Source organism: Phyllostomus hastatus, unplaced genomic scaffold (genome assembly GCF_019186645.2).
Source record: "Phyllostomus hastatus isolate PE091 unplaced genomic scaffold, TTU_PhHast_1.1 phas_scaffold_46, whole genome shotgun sequence".
NCBI lineage: Eukaryota > Metazoa > Chordata > Mammalia > Chiroptera > Phyllostomidae > Phyllostomus > Phyllostomus hastatus.
Window position 1 is genome coordinate 6,584,967 of NW_025334032.1, and position 22,677 is coordinate 6,607,643.

The window sequence follows — 22,677 nt, forward strand, 5'->3', positions numbered from 1 at the left end:
TACAAGGCCATAGTAATCAAAACAGCATGGTACTAGCATAAACACTGTCATATAGAATAATTAAACATTATAGAGAGCCCAGAAATAAACCCATGTCTTTACGGTCAATTAATATTTGACAAAGGAGACCAAAAGATACAAAGGGGTAAAGACAGCCTATTCAATAAACACTGTTGGGAAAACTGGACAGATACATGCAAAAAAAAAAATGAAAATAGAGGACCTTCTTACACCATAGACAAGAATAAACTAAAAATGGATTAAAGACTTAAATGTTAGTCTAGAAACCATAAAAATCCTAGAGGAAAATGTAGGCAGTAAAAACTCAGACACTTCACATAGCAATACATTTTTCTGATCTATTGCCTCAGGCAAAGGAAACAAAAGAAAAAAAATAAGACTACATCAAATGAGAAACTTTTTGCACAGCAAAGAAAACCATCAATAAAATAAAAAGACAACCCACTGAATGGGAGAATATATTCACTTATGACATATCTGAAAATAATATCCAAAATTTATACAGAAACTTATAAAACTCAACACCAAAAAAAGTTCCAATTAAAAAATGGGCAAAGGAACTCAACAGACCCTTTCCCAAAGAGGAAATACAGATGACCAACAGATGCTCAACATCACTAATTATCAGAAATACAAAGTAAAACCACAATGAGATATCACCTCACACCAGTCATAATGGCTACCATCAATAAATCAATGAAGAAGTATTGGTGAATGTGGAGAAAAGGGAAACCTTGTACATTGCTGGTAGGAATGCAGACTGGTGCAGCCTCTGTGGAAAGCAGTATAGTTATCTCAAAATATTAAAAATGGAACTGCCTCATGACCCAGAAATTTCACTTCTGGGAATATATCCTAAGAAACCTGAAACACTAATTTGAAAGAATATATTACCCCTATGTTCTTTGCAGATTATTCACAGTAGCCAAGATTTGGAAGCAGCCCAAGCACCCATCAGTAGATCACTATTCGGCTGTGAAAAAAGAAGGAAACCTTATCTTTTGTGACAGAATGGATGGACCTGGAGAGAATATTATGCTAAGTGAAATAAGCCAGTCAGAGGAAGATCAAGTACCACATTATTTCACTTATGTGTGGAATCTAATGAACAAAATAAATTAGCAAAATAGAAACAGATTCATAGATACAGAGAACACAAAGTGACAGCTGTCAGAGGGGAGGGGGGCTAGGGGGTTGAGAAAAAGGTGAGGGGATTTAAGCAAAGAAAAATAAACTTCATAGACACGGACAACAGTATGGTGATTACCAGAGGAAAAGAGGCAGGGGGAGGACTTGATTTGGGGTAGTGAACACAAAATACAATATACAAATGATGTATTATAGAATGTATACCTAAAATGTATATAATTTTATTAACCAATGTCACCCTAATACATTGAATACAAATTTTTAAAAAATCACATTATGGGTTTTTAAAAAAATTCTCAGTATTATTTGTGCTTTAAAAACAGAGAAACTGATGTTTATCAGGAAGTTATCTGTTAGAGTGCTGTTTTTAGGGCAAAATGGCCTTTAAAAATTCTAATTTATTCCTTGGTCTGACCTATTGCCTTTGTGCTCTCTTAAACTTGGCTAATTCGTGTTAGGTGGCTCTCTAATTAGAGCTTAAAAAGTTAAATATAAGAAAATCAAATAGCTACCTTCAAATGAGGTAAACCTAAGTGAAAGAACTTTATAAGATGGAAAATCCTAGTAATGGTGTTACTACCTACATTTTATTATAAATAAAAAAAAAAACAAGCTTTTATTCCATAGCCACAGGCCACCTTATACTTACTAAACGCCCAAGGTTGTAGTAACAATCTGGGTATTTCCGTCTGTGTTTGATTGCTGTCCGGTAACTTCTCTCGGCAGCTTCAAACCGTTTCAGGCTGTTCTGCACTATGCCTAAATTCATCCATGCAGCAGCAAAGTCTGGCCTGGATGAGCATTTTAAAAAGGTAAACAAGGAAAAGAAAGGCTTAGACCCCAAAAGGCAGGAGCTCATTTCTTTGCCCCTAACATAATTAGAAAAACAATGCTTACTGTATTTGTACAGCCAAAGACAGCAGCTCCTCTGCTTCCTGTAGCTCGTTCCTTTCTTTTAAAATATTTCCAAGATTATTCATAGCATGAACATACTTGGGATTTAATCTGGAAGTAGGGAGAAATACCAAGCCACCTGTAGATGCCCAGTATTTTTCACTAAATTCTTAGGAATTGGCAAAGATATCTTATAGTTGGAATCTTTAAAGGGACAGTTTTTTAACCCTAGAAAGTTAAAACAAGTCATGTATATAAGTGAGACAAGATGCCCGCAGTACCTCACAGCTTCCCGGTAATATCTGATGGCAGCTGTTTGATTGCCTTTATCAGCCAGGTTTTTGCCAACATTGTAGTGAACCTGAAAAAGAGATTAAAAAACTTGGTCATTAGCTGATAGATTTCTTTCTTTAGAGCTGGGATACCTATGTTATCGTCTAACTGAAAACAAAAGATAGTAGTATTTAAAAGAAAAAACCACCCACCCACCAGAGCTTTAGCTAAAATCCTACAGATACTCAGTCCCGGGCTTGCTTGTGCGTTAATCCCTCTAAGAAAAGACTTGAAGAAAGGGAAGTAATAAGCAGATGATACCACTAAAGTACAAGAGAAAGATATTTAACCAAAGAACTCACCAGAGAAAAATGAAAAATTAGGAAGCTGGGCTGGTTTTATAGCTAAACAAACCCTTGACTCCTCCTCCTCTCACATACCCATCCCCCACTGGGATACCACCATTCTACTTTCTATGAATTTGACTACTCTAGGTACCTCATATAAGTGATATCGAATAGTATTTGTGTTCTTATGACTGACTTATTTCACTTAGCATAATGTCCTCAAAGACTATCCATGTACTTGTCAGAATTTCCTTCCTTTTTTAAATCTGAATAATATTCCACTGGTATATTCACACCACATTTTCTTTATCCATTCATCTATTGGACACTTAGGTTGTTTTTATCTTTTGGCTACTGTGAATAATGCTGCTATGAGATCCTGCTTTCAATTTTTGACTCACAGATGGAAACCTATTGGATATTCTCAGGATATCTTAATGTGAGGGCACTGGAGTACTGGAGTGGCCAACTTACTATATATACAGAATGAGCATATATATATGGTCTGGGAGAAGTAGATTTCTGGTTGTAAATATGCAAAAACAGTTTATTGTTTTATAATTATTTGTTAATTATTGTATTATTCTCCATACAAAGAACTGTAAATCTAATTTTGCCACACCCTGTATATTTCTGAAGAACTAAAATGGTTAATTTTGTGCTATGAAAATTTTACCTCTATTTTTTTAAAAAGAACTTTTAGTGATTTAATGGTAAAGTGGACTAGAAGAAACAGGACTCACAGATAAAAACCTAATGGAAGTTCTCAGAATATCTTAATGTCAAGGAACTAGGGTAGCCAACTTATGGTATTTTCCCAAGAGTACATGGGCCCCAGATAAATTACAAGGAAAGGAGCTGGGACCTAAACTAAGGCCAGCAAAGCAGAACTGCACAGAATCATGAGGACTATTATCAAAAGTACTTATTGATCATCATAAGATTCTTTTGGAGGCTACAATATAAGGGTCAATAGCAATCTCAGAAGAGATGATACTATAGAAATTAATTCAATTAGGTATATTAAATGATTAATAGCAATCACAGAAACACCAGCAGCAGGCAGGTACAGAGAGAGGGCATGAGCCAGGCGCAGGGATCCACACTGAACATGTATAGTCTCTTCTCTTCACAGCATCCCTAACAGGTAGCTGCTATCACCCTCCCTTCTGAGTTGAGGGATTGCTTAAGTGTTGTTAAGCATCTTCCTCAAGGTTCTGGTGCTGGATTTGAATTCAGGACCCAAAGATTCTGCTCTATCTTACTGTATCACAACTCATTTAGTAGAGAGCTGGGTAAAGATGGAGCTGACTATTCAAGGCGATTTATAGAGTCACTTATTTATACCATCTATTCTTTTCTTAAAGTAAAATAATGTTTCTTTTAGTGTGTTAAGGGCTGAATTGCGTCCCCTGCCCAAAATTCCTATGTTGAAGCTCTAAACTCCAGCAGTTCAGAATGTAACTGTATTTGGAGATAGAGTCTTTAAAGAAGTCATTAAGTTTGCCTTGGCTGGTGTGGCTCAGTGGATTGAGCACTGGCTTGAGAACCAGTGGGTCTCTGGTTTGATTACCAGTCAGGGCACATGCCTGCGCTGCAGACCAGGACAGATCCCTAGTAGCAGGGGGTGTGAGAAGCAACCATACATTGATGTTTCTCTCCTTCTTGGTCTTCCTGCCTTCCCCTCTGTCTAAAATAAATTAATTAATTAAAAAAAAGCAGCCATTAAGTTAAAATGAGGTTCTTAGGATAGACCTTACCCCAATCTGTCTGGTGTCCTTATAAGAAGGGAAATTTGGACACACAAAAAGACATAGGGATGCATGAACACAGGGCACAGGCCATGTGAGGACACAGCAAAAAAAGGTGCCCATCTGCAAGCCAAGGAGAGAGGCCTTAGGAGAAATCAACCTGTCAAACACACTGATGTTGGATTTCTGGCCTCCAGAATGTGAGAAAATAAATTTCTGCTGTTTAAGCCTCTGGTATTTTGTTATGGCAAACTAACATATCATGAAATACAATAATGGCTTAAACACATTCAAGTAGCATGACATTCAAACACTTCCAAACCTCTTCTGAAAATATGAGCACATTCTGCCTCATCAATGTCGTCCTACAGTCAGAGCACATAAATACTTATATTTCTAGAAATATAAATACTTATATTTCTGAAAGGGGAGGAAGCAGTGCAACACTCTTTAAACATATATGTAACAGATATTTGTTTTATAACTGCCAATTTAAAGCTCACACGTTTATTTTTACCAAATCTAACAAAACAAACCATAAGCAGGGATATCACGGGTGATAGAAATGAGTACTGTTCCACAGCACACTGCATAATTTAAACTTCCTGAACCAAATTACTGTCCACTTGTAGGTATTATGATCTTCAAATTATAGCTTGGAGGCTAGTTAATACTATGGTCAGACTCACATTTTGAACAGTATGCTCTAAATGGTTTGAAATTGTGCCTCCCTAAATTCCAGCCAGTAAGTGCTACTTCACCTTGGGCCCCACACACAAAAGAACGAAATCTGTAGAATCCAACATGACAATGATGTGCTTGTGGTCCCCCAAACACAAATACAGCTCTATGGCAAACGCGATACTCCCCACCTCATCCACCCCTGAGCTCATGTTGCTTTCCTTTGTTATGGGGAAATTCTGTTTTCTCAATAAAAAATTGAAAAAGGATTCAAGGGTCCTTGCAGCATAGACAGTGTTTGGTTAGAAACCTCGAATGCCAGAAACCAGAGGGAAGATAAGGGGAGAAAAAGAGATACTCTGGAAAGTCAGACTGCAGTTACTTCACTGGAACTAGTTAAAAATCTGATACAGCCCAAGAATGCAAGCTGTTAATATTAGGAACTGGTAAACACTTTTGCCCAGATGAAGCCTTATCCTAAGGGTTCTGTGGAGGGAAGTATTTGAGCAGAAAACAGTTGCCTAGATAACCCAATGAATACAAAACAAAACAAAATAACCCTGGCACAGTTTACTTGAAATAGTGTTTAAAGAATGAGTGATTTGTTTCCATAAGAGATAAAAGGTGGAAAAAGGCATTTATTCTTGAAATATCCCCCTAAGCTTTGTGATTCATAGCTGACGCAATGAACCTGAAGAGAAGCCACAAATAAAACCAACCACTGCAACACAATGAAGTGTAAATGTAATGGAAGTCAAAGTAGCAATAATGGAAGGTACTTTAACACCAGAGCTAAAACCAGTTCTGTTTCAAATATTCTGCCAACTGTTGGTGTTAGACTTAAAATATTTTAAGTACATAACTATCCTATAATCTATCCTCAGTCACTCCTTAAGGAAATACTTAATTGTGATATGATCCTTTTCATTATTAAAACAATTTAGAATTGTATCACAGAGTCAGTACAAAGTGTCACATACTTGAAAGCCTTAAAAACTAAAAATGAGGACTTCTGGCCAAGATGGAGGCATAGGTAGACACAATATACCTAGTCCCACAACCAAAAGAAGGACAACAACAAATTAAAAACAAAACAAAACAAAAACAAAACCAACCAGAACTGACAGAAAATCAAACTGTATGGAAGTCTGACAATTAAGGAATTAAAGACAAAACATTTATCCAGACCGGCAGGAGGGGCAGAGACAGGCAGCCAGGCAGAGAGGACTCAAGTTAAGGTGGCAGCTAGTGGTTGGTGGACCAGGAGGTCCCACATTCACATGCAGATTAACCTGGGGGAACAAGTGGGGATCCAGACAGACCATGCAACCCAGGGTTCCAGCACAGGAAAATAAGGCCTCAAATCTCTGATTCAAAAAACCTGTGGGGGTTGATACAGCAGCGGGAGAAACTCCCAGCCTCACAGGAGAGTTCTCTGGAGAGATCCACAGAGTCCCAGAGTACACAAACCCACCCACCCACCCGGAAATCAGCACCAGAATGGCCCAATTTGCTTGTGGGTGGTGGGGGAAATGACTGAAAACTGTCAGAGAGTGGAGCAAGCAGCACTGTTCCCTCTTGGCCCCCTCCCCCACATACAGCATCACAATGCACCAACGTGGGTTGCCCAGCACTGGTGAACAACTAAAGCTTCCCCCCTTACTACATAACAGGCGCACCAAGCTAAAAAAAAAAAAAAAAAAAGAAAGAACAGATCAAAGTTCCACAAAAAACACAACTAAGCGATGAAGAGATAGACAGTCAAGCAGGTGCACAGCTCAAAACACTAGTAATCATGATGCTCACAGAATTGGTTGAATATGGTTGCAAATTAGATGAAAAAATGAAGGCTACACTAAGTGAAATAAAGGAAAATGTACAAGGAACCAACAGTGATGGGAAGGAACCTGGGACTCAAATCAACAGTGTGGGCCAGAAGGAAGTAACATTCCACCAGAACAGAATGAAGAAATAAGAATTCAAAAAAATAAGGAGGGGCTTAGGAACCTCCAGGACATCTTTAAACGTTCCAACATCTGAATCATATGGGTACCAGAAGGAGAAGAGGAAGAGTAAGAAATTGAAAACTTATTTGAACAAATAATGAAGGAAAACTTCCCCAATCTGGCAAAGGAAATAGACTTCCATTAAGTCCAGGAAGCTCACCGAGTCCCAAAGAAGTTGGACCCAAGGAGGAACACACCAAGGCATATCATAATTACATTAGCCAAGATTACAGATAAGGAGAGAATCTTGGAAGCAGCAAGAGAAAAGGAGACAGTTATCTACAAAGGAGTGCCCATAAGACTGTCAGCTGATTTCTCAAAAGAATCCTTTCAGGCAGGAAGGGGCTGGAAATAAGTATCTGAAGTTATGAAAGGCAAGGACCTACATTCAAGATTGCTCTATCCCGCAAAGCTATCATTTAGAATGGAAGAGCAGCTAAAGTGCTTCTCAGGTAAGGTCAAGTTGAAGGAGATCATCATCACCAAGCCCTTATTATATAAAATGTTAAAGGGATTTATCTAAGAAAAAAAAGATCAAAAACTATGCATAGTAAAATGACAACAAACTCACAATTAACAACTGAACCTAAAACAAAAACAAAAACAAAAACAAACAAAGCAAACAACTAGAGTAGGAACAGAGTCACAGAACTGGACATCACATGGAGGGTTATCAACAGGGGAGTGGGTAGAAAGAGAGGGGAAAAAGGCACAGAGAATAAGTAGCATAAATGGTAGGTAGAATATAGACAGGGGGAGGTTAAGAATAGTACAGGAAATGTAGAAGCCAAAGAGCTTATATTTATGACCCATGGACATGAACTAAGGTGGGGGAATGCAAGTGGGAGGGGGTATGCAGGGCGGGGGGAATAAATGGGGGAAAATGGGACAACTAATAGCATAATCAATAAAACATATTAAAAAAACTAAAAATGACTAAATAATTAGAAACTTGGTATTTCTCCATGGTAGTCTCAAGGAATTTAATTTCCATTTGGTTCAATTCAATCACTAATACTGAGTGCATACCATATGTAAGGGGTAATTCAAATGCAGACCAGGCACCGGCACTACCTACCTAGTATTGAAATCTTTGGAGAAAGATGAGCCTCAGCTTGTAAATCTGGTCCTAATCTTCAGCCAGGTGCCAACTGCTTATTTAATATTCAATGAACAAAAAATGTATCTCCTATAATGGGGTTGAATGATAGCAGTATCTTCCTAAATCAGATTGCTTCCCCAAAATCAGCCCACCTTTTTTTCTTTTCTTTTCTTTTTTGGTTTGCTGTTTTTTATTTGAAATGTTTGCATACAAGAGAAGGTGGTTAGAGGACTGGGTAACAAAAGTGATGTGATTGAGAAGTACAGCCTGGTAGTTACAAAACAGTCATGGGGATGTAAAGTGCATAATAAGAAACAGAGTTGATAATATTGTAATAACTATATATGGTACCAGTTGGGTACTGCAAATATCAGGGAGATCACTTTGTAAAGTATATGATTGTCTAACCACTGTGCTATACACCTAAAACTAATAAAAAATATATGTAAACTGTAATTGAAAAAAATTAAAGAAATGTTTGCATACAAATTTATAAGTAAAATTAGTTTATAATTTTTCCCTTTTATATAGGCCTTGTAAAATATTAAAATCAAAGTTATGTCTACAAAATTAGATAAGATTTCCCTCATTGTCAGTTGTTTAGAACAATTCATATAATAAAAGCCACTCCTTAAATATCTGATGAGATTCTTCTATAAAGATTTCTGTACCTAGCAATTTTTCTAAAAAAAGAAAGTAAAGACAATTTTATTACATTTCAATTTATAGTGGAAAGTAAAAAAAAATGTCTCCATTTTGCTCATACTGAATGGTATTGCTGAAAAACATTCCTAGAAAGGATCATTTTGACTTACAGTCAAGATGGAGGTATAGGTTAGACATGCTTCATCTCCTTGTACAACCTCAAAAAGAATTACAACAAAATTGCAAAACAAATAACACACAGAACTGTCAGAAAATCAAACTGTATGGAAGTCTAACAACCAAGGATTTGAAGAAGCCACATTCATCCAGACAGGTGCCTTTTACAGGAAGTCAAAGCAGCTCTACCTAATATACAGAAATAAACACAGGGAGGCTGCCAAATTGAGGAGACACAGAAATATGGCCCAAATGAAAGAAAATAATAAAATCCCAGAAAAAGAACTAAGTGACAGGGAGATAGCCAATCTATCGCATGCAGAGTTCAAAACACTGGTGATCAGGATGCTCAAAGAACTCATTGACTGTGGCAACAACATAAAAGAAAAAATGAAGGTTAAGTGAAATAATGAAAAATCTACAGGGAACCAACAGTGAAGAAAAGGAAGCCAGGATTCAAACAATGATTTGGTACACAAGGAAGAAATAAACATTGAACTAGAACAGAAAGAACAAGACTTCAAGGAGAGAGGATGGAGGAGAAGTAGGTAGGAGCTGAGTCCACTTGCTTGTGCACTCAACTGGGACACTTAGCCAATATTCTGAAAAACAAAGTAATAGCCAGGAGAATCTTAGCTGATATGAAGTTTGGAAGCCAAAGTGTGCAGAAGATGCTTCAAAACGGGCAGTAAGGAGGTTTTATACGCAGACAGGGAAAGTCCTAGGCATGGCACCAGAAACTAGGGCTACAGTGGGGACAACATCAGAGGAGAGCCAGGTCAGTGATAGCAGCCTAATGGCTACCTCCCCTCCCAGGTCAGGGAAATCCCAGACCCATGTCAGGAGAGACTTGATTTCGTAAAGTCACCTGGGGGAAAATAGGCAGCAAGCACACACACAACTGGAGGTGTACCCAAGCTGGGGCAGCTATAGCTAGCCAGGACGGTCCCAGAGAGTTGGGGTGATCCTGGTGGTACCTGGAGCTGGACCAAGAGGTGGGACAAGAGGTGGGCCATGAGTGTCTGTGACTCAGACTCTGGACTTGCCAGAGAGCTGGAGTGTGTGGAAGGTGGGCAGTGGCTCCGAGCAACAGTGGCTCCAAGAGAGACTTTTTTCAAAAGGGGCACAGGGGCACAGTGGGCAGGGACCTTGTGTGCAAAGCTGCCAGGCCAATAAGAAAAGATTGTAGGGTGATTTGCTCCCACTCAGTGCACCTCATGGATTGATCAAAGGGATGCAAAGCAAGTGGTTTACTGGCACTAGCTCAGCACAACTGTGCAGAGTAGAGGGTGCAGGCAGCACAGTACTCTGAGGGTGTGGGCTGGAAACTGGGCACCATTTCCACTGAAGCCCAGGCTGAGCCCATGTCCTTGCCAAATATTTGGAAAGGGAAAACAGACCCCAACCCTCCAGTGCATGCAGGAACTGGGAAGACCTGCAAAACTGGGAGCTTTTTTTTCAAATTTTATCTTATTTTATTTTTTTCAAGAGTAAGACAGTGAGACCTGGAGCTGAAAGAAAACCAGAAATTGATCCAGGAAGAAGTCAGAAGGCAAACACCAACAGCTCAGACAAATTTCACTTTGCTCTTCAGCAGAACTTGTATGTTTCTCTTATTTTCATGCTTTTTAGTTTTTTTGTTTATTTTTCCCCTTTCATATTGCATTTTAGTTTTTCTTCTTTCACTTCAGTCGTATTCCAAATAAGTCACTACTCTTGGTCTTCTACTTTTTATTCTTTTTTATTCAGATTATATATATATTTTATCATATTATTGTTATTTAAAATCCCACACAGCACCCTTCCCTGGTCTTAATGCATTTCACCATCTTCCTGAGTTTATTACTGTTGTTAACTTTATTTTCTCTCACACTACATCATGTTCCTACTCCTTAACTCACTATTTCTCCTCCATCTAAACTAGCATAAGCATTCTTCTTTCTTATGTCAGCTCACATTCTTTTTCCACTCTCATAAGAGTCTTATTTCTTTTCCTTCTTTTATAAACAGTGGATAGTTCAGTGAAATACCATGGTTATTGCTGTACTTCTCCAACAGGACTCCTGTTTGTTCACTATTTATTTTCACTTTCAATCCCATAGAATACTCTTCCCTTGTCTTATTCCATTTCACCTTCCCCCTGCCCCTGATGAGTTAAATGAGGACTTTTATTTCATTTTCCCCCCTCCCAACCTGAGCTTTCCTCCTTACTCTTATTAGTTTGCTTCCCATATGCTCTCAAAATCATTTTTCTTTATGATAGATATCTCATTTTCACTTTTTACTTTTGTACAATATTCTTATCCCCATTCCACCTTTATTAAACTTAGTTGCCTATACTATCCACCCTGATGTGATTTTTCTGCAATTTTGATCACATTAGTCTAATACATTTCCAACTTTATGTCAAACCTCCTAGTATACTCTTCCCTTTTCATACCCTATTGTTTCCATTGCCCTTTCATGTTTTACATACCTTTTAAATTTTGTTCTTTTCCTTTCTTTCCTTAGATTCTATACCTGTTTTATCAATTCTCCTCCCTTTTACCACTCAATAACATTTTCCCTTTTTGTAGTCATCTCATATTCCCTTTGTCATAGCTTATCATATCCATAATCTCTCTTCACCTTTATTAATCCTCATTTAATTGCAGTTGATATTGCTGATGTGGTAGGGGGTTCTTCTGGCTGGCATAGGTTCAGTTGTCTGGTAATACTGCTTTATTAATAAACACCTGTACAATAGCATACAAGATAAGATGGGAGTTGTGACTACCAGTAAGCCCCCTGGAGGGGAGAACCCACCAACATGTAAAACCCAAGTACGATAAGAAAGCCAACACAAACAGAAGAAAGAGCAACCCTAGAGCATCCAGAGAGGGAGATCAAAGAGACTATATCATTGAGTCCCACAGAACTCCTGCCACAGAAGTTCACCCCATGAATAAGGCAGAGTACCCTGAGACACAGAAATAAACCAAAAGAGTAACCTAAAATGGGGAGACAAAGAAAGAACCCCCAATTGAAAGGAATGGAAGAATCCCCAGTAAAAGAGCTAAATGAGGCAAGCAATCTATCAGACATAGAATTTTAAAAAAAATGCTTATAAGGGTGCTCAAGGAACTCAGTGAGTGGGAACTACAACAGCATTAACAATAAAACTAAAAACAAGATCCAGAAAGAATGGAAGAATATAATATTCTGAAATAAAAAAATTCTGAAATAAATTTTTTTATTCTGAAATAAAAAAATACACTGGGAAGAATTACAAGCAAGCTGAATGAAGCAGACAATTAGTGAGCTGGAAGAGAAGGTAGAAAGAAATACCCAGGAAGGGCAACAACATGAAAAAAGACTCAAAAAGTATTAGGATAACTTAAGGGAACTTCAGGACAATATGTAACATAACAACATTCAAATCATTGGAATACTAGAAAGAGAAGAAATGGAGCAAAGGATAGAATACCTGTTTGCAAAAAATGACAGAGAATTTTCCTAACCTGGAGAGGGGAAAACCATGCAAGTTCAAGAAGCACAGAGGGTCCCAATTAAGATGACCCAAAGAGATCTACTCCAATACATCATAATTAAAATGACAAATTTTAAAAACAAAGAGGGAATATTAAAAGCAGTAAGGGAGAAAGAGCTAGTAACATACAAGGGAGCCCTCATAAGCCTAGCAGCTGATTTCTCAACAGAAACACTACAAGTCAGAAGGGAATGGCAAGAAATATTCCAAGTAATGAAAATCAAAGGCCTCCAACCAAGACTAGTCTACCCAGCAAGGCTGTCATTTAAAACAGAAGGTGAGCCCTGCCTGTTGTAGCTCAGTGGATTCAATGAGGGCTGCGAACCAAAGGGTCACCAGTTAGATTCCCAGTAAGGTCACATGCCTGGGTTGTGGGCTGGGTCCACAGTAGAAGGTGTACAACAGGCAACCACACATTGATAATTCTCTCCCTTTCTTTCTTGCTTCCTTCCCCTTTCTCTAAAAAGAAACAAAATCTTCCAAAAAATAAAAAAATAAAATAAAATAAAATAAATAAATAAAACAGAAGGTGAAATAAGGAGTTCTTCAGACAAAAGAAGTTTAAAAGAATACTCCACAAAAACAGCATTGCAAGACATGCTGAAGGGACTGCTCTAAGAAATGAAGGTATAGAGTGAGAGAGAGAGAGAAACACAGGTATAAAAGGGAAATTGGAAATGAATAAGTACCTCTCAGTAGTAACCTTAAATGTAAATGGATTAAATGCTCCAATCAAAAGACATATGGTAGCTGAACAGATAAGAAAACATGACCCATAAATATTCTGCCTACAAGAGACCCACCTCAAAACAAAAGATCTATACAGATTGAAATTGAAGAGTTGGGAAAAAATATTCCAAGCAAATACACAGGAAGAAAAAGTTGGTGTAGCAATACTTATATAAGACAAAACAAATTTCAAAACAAAGACCATAAAAAGAAACAATGAAGGCCATTTATAATTCCAAAGCAAAGAAACCATCAGGAAACTATGAACATTGTAAACATATATGCACCCAATATAGGAACACCCAAATATATAAAGAAAATCTTGAAGGACATCAAGGAAGATATGGACAGCAACACACTTATATTACGGGATTTTAACACCCCACTGTCAACAATGGACAAATCTTCCAAACAAAGAATCAATAAGGACATTGTGGCACTGAACAACAGGCTTGATCAAATGGCCTTAACTGATATATATGGAACCTTTCACCCAAATAAGCAAAATACACATTCTTTTCAAATACACATGGACTATTTTCAAAGATAGACCACATGATAGGACACAAAACAAGCCTCAAAAAATTCAAATCATATCAAGCATTTTCTTGTATCACAAGGGCTAGAAACCAACCTCAAGAGAAAAACTCAAAATCAGTCAAATACATGGAGACTGAATACCATGTTATTAAACGATGAATGGGTTAATAATGAGATCAAGGAAGAAATCAAAAAGTTTCTGGAAACAAAATAAAATGAACACACAACAACCCCAAATCTATGGGACACAGCAGAGTCCTGAGAGGAAAGTTCACAAAAATACAGACTAACTAAAAAAGATAGAAAAATTTCAAATAAACGACCTAACCCTACATCTACAAAAACTAGAGGAACAACAACAAACAAAACCCAGAGCAAGTAGAAGGAAGGAATAATCAAAATCAGAGCAGAACTAAATGACATAGAGATTGAAATAACAATCCAAAGGATCAGTAAATCCAGGAGCTGGTTCTTTGAAAAGATAAAAAAATTGATAAGCCTTTAACCACACTCATAAAGAAAAAAAGGGAGAGGACCCAAACAAAAGAGGCAAAATTACAACTGATACCACAGAAATACAAAGGGTTGTATAAAATTACTATGAACAAATTACTTGAATTATAAGCCAAGACATTTGAAAATCTGGGTGAAATGGACAAATTTCTAGAAACATATAATCCTCCAAAACTGAGTCAAGAAGAAGCAGAAAGCCTGAAGGACCAATATCAGCTACTGAAATTGAAGCAGTAGTAAAAAAAACTCCTGACACACAAAAATCCTGGACCAGACCAATGCACAGAAGAATTTTATCAAACATTTAGAAAACAGCTAACCCTAATTCTTCTTAAACTATTCCAAAAAATCCAAGAAGAAGAAAGACTCTCAAACTCTTTTTATGAGGCCAGTATTATCCTCATTCAAAAACCAGATAAAGACACGACAAAAAAAAAGAATACTAGAGGCCAATATCACTGATGAATATAGATGCTCAACAACATACTGGCAAACCGGATCCAGCAATATATTAAAAAGATCATACACCATGATCAAATGGGGTTCATCCCAGGGATACAAGGATGGTATTCATAAATCAATAAATATAATATACCACATAAAAAATACAAAAGACAGAAACCACATGTCATATCAATAGATGCTGAAAAAGCATTTGGTAAAGCACAGCACCTATTCATGATAAAAACATCCAGCCTATTCATGATAAAAACACCCAGCAAAGTAGGAATAGAGAGAGCATACCTCAACACAATAAAGGCCATATATGAGAAACCTAGAGCCAACATCATATCCAATGGTTGAAAACTAAAAGCTTTTCCACTAAGATCAGGAACAAGACAAGGGTGTCCACTTTCACCACTTCTATCAACATACTATTTGGAAATTCTAGACACAGCAGTCAGACAAGAAAAAGAAATAAAAGGCATCCAAATTGGAAAGGAGGAAGCAAAACTGCCACTGTTTGCAGAAGACATAATACTGTACATAGAAAACCCTATAGGCTCCACCAAAAAAATATTCAAGGTAATGAATGAATGTGGCAAAAGGGCTGGATACAAAACCAACATTCAGAAATAGAAGGCATTTTTGTACACCAACAATGAAATATCAGAAACAGAAATTAGGAAAAAATCCCATTTCCTATAGCAACAAGAAAAATAAAACACTCAGGAATAAACTTAATGGAGGAAGTAAAAGACCTTAACTCAGAAAACTACAAAACACCGAAGAAAGAAATTAAGGAAGACACGAATAAATGGAAGCATATACCGTGTTCATGAACTGGAAGAATTAACATCATCAAAATGTCCATGCTACCCAAAGCAATCTATAGATTCAATGTAATCCTTATAAAAATGCCAATGACATATTTCATAGATCTAGTACAAACATTTCAAAAACTTACATGGAGCCATAAATGACCCTGAATAGCCTTGGCAAATTTAAGAAAGAACAACAAAGTAGGAGGCATCACAATACCTGATATCAAACTACATTACAAAGCCACTGTAAACAAAACAGCCTCATACTGGCACAAGAACAGACACATAGAAAAATGGAACAGATTAGAGAGCCCAAAAATAAACCCCTGTCGATATGGTCTCTTAATATTTGACAAAGGGGGAAGAAGCATAAAATGGAGTAAAAATTGTCTATTCAACAAATGGTGTTGGGAGATCTGGACAAGTACATGCAAAAAAATGAAACTAGACCGCTCACTGACATGATACACAAAAAACTCAAGATGGATAAAAAACTTAGGTATAAGTCCTGACACCATAAAAGTCCTAGAGAAAAACATAGACAGGATAATTTCAGATATTCCACACAGCAATATTTTCATCAGCACATCCCCTACGGCAAGGAATATAAAAGAAAGAATAAACAAATGGACTACATCAAACTAAAAACTTCTTCATGGCTAAAGAAAACATCAACAAAATGGAAAGGGAACCAACTGTATAGGAAAACATGTTTGCCCAGGATAAAGGTTTGATGTTCAAAATATATAAAGAACTCACATGACTCCACACCAGGAAGACAAGCAATCCAATTAAAAAATGGGCAAAGGACCTGAACAGACACTTCTCCAAAGAGGACAGAGGGCCCACAGATCTATGAAAAAATTCTCAACATCACCAGCCATTAGAGAGATACAAATTAAAACCACAATGAAATACCACTTCACACCGGTCACAGTGGCCATCATAAACAAATCAACAAACAACTGCTGGAGAGGAAAGTGGAGAAAAGGGAACCCTAGTACACTGCTGTTGGGAATGCAGACTGGTGCACCCACTTTGGAAAACATTATGGAATTTCCTCAGAAAACTAAAAATGGAACTGTGTTTCAATCCAGCAATCCCAGTGCTAGGACTATACTCTAAGAATCCTGAAACAGCAATTCAAAAGAACTCATACACCCCAGTGTTCACAGCAGCATTCTTTACAACAGCCAAGAGCTAGAAACAGCCTAAGTGCCCATCGGTAAATGAGTGGATCAAAAAACCATGGTACATTTACACAATGGAATACTACACAGCAGACAGAAGGAACTCCTACCCTTCGTGACAGCATGGATGGAACTGAAGAACATTAAGCTAAGTGAAATAAGCCAGGCAGTGACAGAAAAATACCATATGTCTTTAAGTGGAACCTAATCAACAAAACAAACAAATGAGCAAAGTCGTACCAGAAACTTGGAAATAAAGAACAGACAGTGATCAGCGGGGAGCGGGTAAGGAGATAATGCGGGAAAGAAGAGGAAGGGGAAACAAAGGAACACAAATAGAGAATTCATTGACATGTACAATGTGGGGGACTGACTGTGGGAGTGGGTGGGGATGGTGTAGGGTTGAGCAATAGGGAAAAAGCCGGGACAACTATAACTGAACAATTGTAAATTTTTTTAAAAAGAAGAAGAAACAAGAAATCAAAAAAATAACAATAGTATAAGAAGACTCTGTGACATCTCCAAACATGCCAACATCTGAATCATAGAGGTGCCAGAAGTAGAAGAGGAGGAGCAAGAAATTGAAAACTTATTTGAAAAAATAATGAAAGAAAACTTCCCTAATTCGGAAAAGGAAAGAGACATACAAGTCCAGGAAGTAAAGAGTCCCAAACAGGTTGGACCCAAAGAGGAACACACCAAGACAAACCATAACTAAAATGCCAAAGGTTAAAGATAAAGAGAGAATCTTGAAAGCAGCAAGAGAAAACCAGAGAGTTACCTACAAAGGAGTACCCATAAGACTATCCGCTGATTTCTCAAAAGAAACTTTACAGGCAAGAAGGGACTGGCAAGAAATATTCATAGTGATGAAAAGCAAGGACCTACAACCCAGATTACTCTATCCAGCAAAGCTATCATTTAGAATAAATGGACAGATAAAAAGCTTCCCAGACCAGGTAAAGCTAAAGGAGTTTGTCACCAAGCCATTATTACATGAAATGTTAAAGGAACTTATTTAAGAAAAGGAAGATCAAAACTATGAACATTAAAATGGCAAGAAATTCACAACTATCAACAACTGAACCTTAAAAAAAATTTAAAAAGCAAATAACTAAGCAAATGACCAGAACAGGAACATAATAATAAGTATGGAGGTCATTTGGAGGGTTATCAGCTGGGAGGAGGAAGGTAACAAATGGGAGAACAGGTGCACAGATTAAAAAGCATAACTGGGAGGTACAAGATAGACAGGGGGATGTTAAGAACAGTATAGGAAATGGAGAAGCCAAAGAACTTATATGTACAACCCATGGACATGAACTAAGTGGGGGACTGCTGGAGGGAAAAAGGGGTGCCAGGCAGAGGGGGCCAAAAGGGGAAAAATTGGGAGAAATGTAATAATATAATCAATAAAATATACTTTAGAAAAGAAGAAAAGACCATTTTGAAGATGAGGTCTTATAAGTATGTATATTTTAAATTAAAGAAAGAAAACTACACACACTGCCATATAAAAACTGTATGCACACCCATATGTGTACACTCTGTATTTTCTAGCCTACAACACATGAAGTCGTGCTATTAGAAAAGACAGATAGGCTTAAAATAACATATGTCCCATCTCCTCCTCCCCCATTTACTAGAGTAACCTGGGCACTCCATCATACCAGGTCTCTATCTAGTACCTAGGTTACTAAGCTAAATAATGTCAGTTCCATTTTTCTATGCCTCGGTTTCTCCCACTTGGAAAATTAATATATATATATTAATATATGCCTAATATATTAATAATATATTAACATATATATTAATATATATTAACATATATATATATGCCTTTCTCTAAAAACCTTAGAAAGAAGATAATGAAGATTAACTATAGAGCCATTACCAAAGAAATTTCAGTTCCTTATATGGAAGAGCTAGGAGGGAGAGTACTTCTACTGAAACAGAAAAGTAAAAATAAAGCAAATCTATTAACATTAATAAAATTAAATTATAGGCAATTTATTTTCAGTAGCATAAAATAAATGGGTAGGCCAGCAAATCAAATGAATGATAAAAGTTTGAAGCAATTCACTCTTTTACCTAAATCTCTTAACTATAAAACATGAGCAAGGTTTTTTAATCCAAGAAAAAGACAAGAAGTCAGGACCTTTTATATGACTGTTCACTTCAAGGTCACAATAAGACACCAACTATTCATTAGATTTGATCATATAATTTTACCTGAAATCATTGCTTTTTCTTAAATACAGAATGTAAAAATGAGATCAAACTCCAGAGAGCTCTTTTTTTTTTTTTACCCTTTGAGGATCTCATTTGGAGCATCCTAGGAAGCTTGAACTTGAATGATCCAAGAGAGAATGAATCATTACTGAGTAATAATAATGATCTATGTTCACAGAAAATCGTTTACCCTAACTTATTGGTATCCCATGTGAGCAAGTAACATTCCCTTCTTGTTATTTTTGTTATTTAATGTGACAACCAAAAACCTAAAATGAACCTAAGAAAGCTGATATTTCTTGAATACCTACTATGTTCTATGAAGGGTGATTGGACCAACTGGATGAGTAAAATCTTATTTAAGTAATCCTGTTTCACTGACATTGTCCGGTTTTAATAATTTCTTTGTATTATTTTGCCTAAGTGGAATTTTAATAAATTTTATCAAAATAACATCAAACTCAAATCTTATGCTAGATTCTTGTATGAAGGCAAATATTCTTATTCAACTGTTGAACTTAAAACATTTCCTAGTAATGTCTTTCTAAAAAACATGGCAGCCAACACACCTTAGCATTGAGAGGACACACAGACAGGGCACTTTGAAAAAGCTTCTCTTCATTCCTCCACTCGCCGCTGCGGATCATGCACCTCAGCGTGTTTATGAACATAATTCCCAGTACGAGAGCAGTGATTAGTTTCTTAAGAATAGAGAGACACGGTAAACATCATGAGGAAATTCCATCCAACCACCTTGGTTATGAACAAAACCACTCTTGGCCAGTACCTTTTTCTTAGTATGTTTACTGAGAGCTCCAAACCCGAAAGTCAGCAGTATGCAGTACCCAGCACTGGGGAGGTAGAGAACTCTCTCGGCCACCACAAAGCCCACTCGGAAGAACAAGTTACTTGCAGGAAGAAATGGGATAATGAGGAATCCCAGGCCCAACGTTAGGACCCTGGAAAATGAGAAGTACAATACTTAATATATCTATTTTAGACTTCTCAAGAAAAATATGTTACTTAACATTAAAATAATAATAAAAGCCCTTTTTCCCCCACAACATCAATTGAGAACAGGCATCAACAAAATGTGTCATCAGTAGAAAGAGTTTAGCCTGACAGTATTAGGATAAGACATAAAAATCTTACTGAAAAGCACTCAGCATCAGACATAAGGATAAAATTCACAAGTCACACAATTCATATCATAACGTTAGGATGACTACATTTGTGAGGCCTTATTAATTTATCTACTACCAACTCACCTCAAACCATTAGGTACTGAATAGCTCAGTGGATACTGGTCCCAATTAATCTAATACAGTTTTCATAGGGGGAAAAAACCCCCACAAACTGAACAGGTATAATAATGCTTAACTAGTTTAAACTAGATCTTTACAAGATCTAAAATAAACTAATATCTTTTTGGAAGTTACAAGAGCACAAATTTCAGTCAATGAGAAGGAAGCTGAGCAATGAAACACTGCTGGAACTAGGCTATCATTTCTAATTTCCCATGTAATATAAGAGAAGGAACTGGGAAACCAGATCAGGTGTGGTGCCTCCTTCCTGGACCCTGTGCCTACAGTTCTTTAAAAATAAAATGTAACTGCCCATGTGTAAATGAAGTGGGACAAATTTTGTTGTCCTTTAGAATTATGAAACAATTTAAAACACAGGTAAACTTGAAACTTAATTTGAGAAACTACTAATCTAATTCCATAAATACTTATGCATAAAGGAAATTGTCTTAGCTTTCTTTCTCATGAAATATTTGTTTTTTCCTCCAATTATTTTCTCAATAACACTTTTTCCCTCTTTTCTTTGGTGAGAAAGAATAGTCTCTTTGGGGCAGCAGTTTATTTCATACCAAACAACAGAAGGAACCACTATAGCATCCACCAAGGTTTTCTGAAGGAGAATTGTGAAATAATGGGCACAACACACATCAATTACACTCTCTGTTCTGACCATAAATTACTCTTTACCACCTACTGAGGAAAGGGTCTCAAAATGCTACTTCAGGAAAAGGAGGGGGATATAAAGGAGTCATCCATACCCCTCTTCTCCAGGTTCACTCCCCACTAGTTGAAGCCAGGGATGGATTCCAGATGGACAAACTCATCCTAGTCATAAATATGTGTTGGAAATCAATGTCCTTAGACATTACTTCCACAAAATTGTTAAAATGATCAGTGCTGAATTTAGCAAAATGCTCCTGACTCAACCCAGTGTGGAAGTTAAAATTCAGCATTGTCTCTTACCTTCTCTTGTGACTGTCTTCAGAGCATAGGGCTTGGTATATTAGGCCAATTAGGCAGAACCAGAGTGCTGCTAGTGCAATTACCCTCCAGTCACCAACTGACTTAATGAGAGGGATGCAGCCCATCGACCAATCAAAACACAGCCACCAGGGGCACAGCAGCAGCCAGGCATTCAATGAATAGTAGTAATTATAATTTATGGCCTGTCAGTCAAAAGGAAAACAAACATTTATTTGACATAAAAAGTGAATATGTATATTCTTAAATTCACTTCTGTGGCATCTGTATGCTTCTGTTCAAGGAAAGCAGTTGTATAAAATAAAATGTTGACATGTTCTACAATGAACTGTGGTTATAATATGCAAGATATTAAATACATTCAGATTTTAAATGAGGAAAATGCAGCATAGTCACCGAACTGCTATACCGTTGTCATATTTCTGGGCAAACTATGTTGATTTACTTAGTGATGCCCAAAGTCTGTGACCCAGGAAAGCTGAGGCCCAGAGGTCACCTATATGCTTAACAACTTAAGAATAGGATTCTACAGTGGTTCCCTTGGTTTCTGTCTCTATGAAATGACCTATTAAGAATTGACACCCTTGCTTTCAGAAAAAGCAAACCTTTGCAATAGTCTTAATACATTAGACTTTTACAGACACCAGTGATACTGCTATATTTTATATTAACCCTGCCATGTCAATCTCCTTTAAAATAAATGTCATGGGCTTAGGAGACACTAACAAGGCTGGCAAGAAATCTGACGTTAGAAGGAACCACTTCTTAATTTTCATTAGAATGGAAATGCAAGGGATTTCTACCTGCTCAACCCCTAACAAAAGCCTGGTTTCATCCTAGAATATCCTTCCTGATAGTAAACAAACACAAAGATGTTCCACTTATTAGGGATTTTGTGGGTGTGCTGGGAATGAAATGAAGAAGAGAGAAGAAGGACCTGGGAATTTTGCAGACAGACCCAGAACTCACCCTGACCAACGTGCTGTCAGCAAAGGAGGCAGGGTTGTCCACCTCGGTGAATGGTGGCGGTCCAGTGCCCATGATTTTCCAGCGCATATAGAGCACTCCTGCTCCCCCCAAGGCCAGGAGGGTCATTCTAAAGAGGAGGCCCCCATTTCTGAGCATGCCAATGTTCTGAAAAGACACCGCAAAGCCCCTGATGTCACAGATTTTCAAATAAAAATGTCAGTAAGCCAGGTACAAATGTGCAGCAATTCTACATGAACTGTGTTGACACTGTGCTTCAAAAGGCTGGCTATTTTAGAATTCAAAATAGCAAAAAATACTTTGAAAATGGCATTTCAAATCAGCTGTACTTGACATTTTCCATGTTGGAGCTGGAGACAAA

At 37.3% G+C, this 22,677-nt stretch overlaps 1 protein-coding gene across 1 annotated transcript in view; it reads right to left on the reverse strand.

Annotated features, from left to right (window-relative positions):
* The window catches only part of TMTC4 (transmembrane O-mannosyltransferase targeting cadherins 4), an 84,067-nt gene that overhangs the window by 24,261 nt on the left and 37,129 nt on the right, over positions 1 to 22,677 (reverse strand). Inside the window, exons 8-14 of the mRNA XM_045821769.1 lie at positions 22,299 to 22,463; positions 21,312 to 21,514; positions 19,832 to 20,003; positions 19,614 to 19,745; positions 2,346 to 2,425; positions 2,068 to 2,175; positions 1,820 to 1,961 (exon numbers count right to left, since the gene is read on the reverse strand). Of these exons, the coding sequence (XP_045677725.1) occupies positions 1,820 to 1,961; positions 2,068 to 2,175; positions 2,346 to 2,425; positions 19,614 to 19,745; positions 19,832 to 20,003; positions 21,312 to 21,514; positions 22,299 to 22,463 (1,002 nt within the window). The remainder of the gene's footprint in view (positions 1 to 1,819; positions 1,962 to 2,067; positions 2,176 to 2,345; positions 2,426 to 19,613; positions 19,746 to 19,831; positions 20,004 to 21,311; positions 21,515 to 22,298; positions 22,464 to 22,677) is intronic.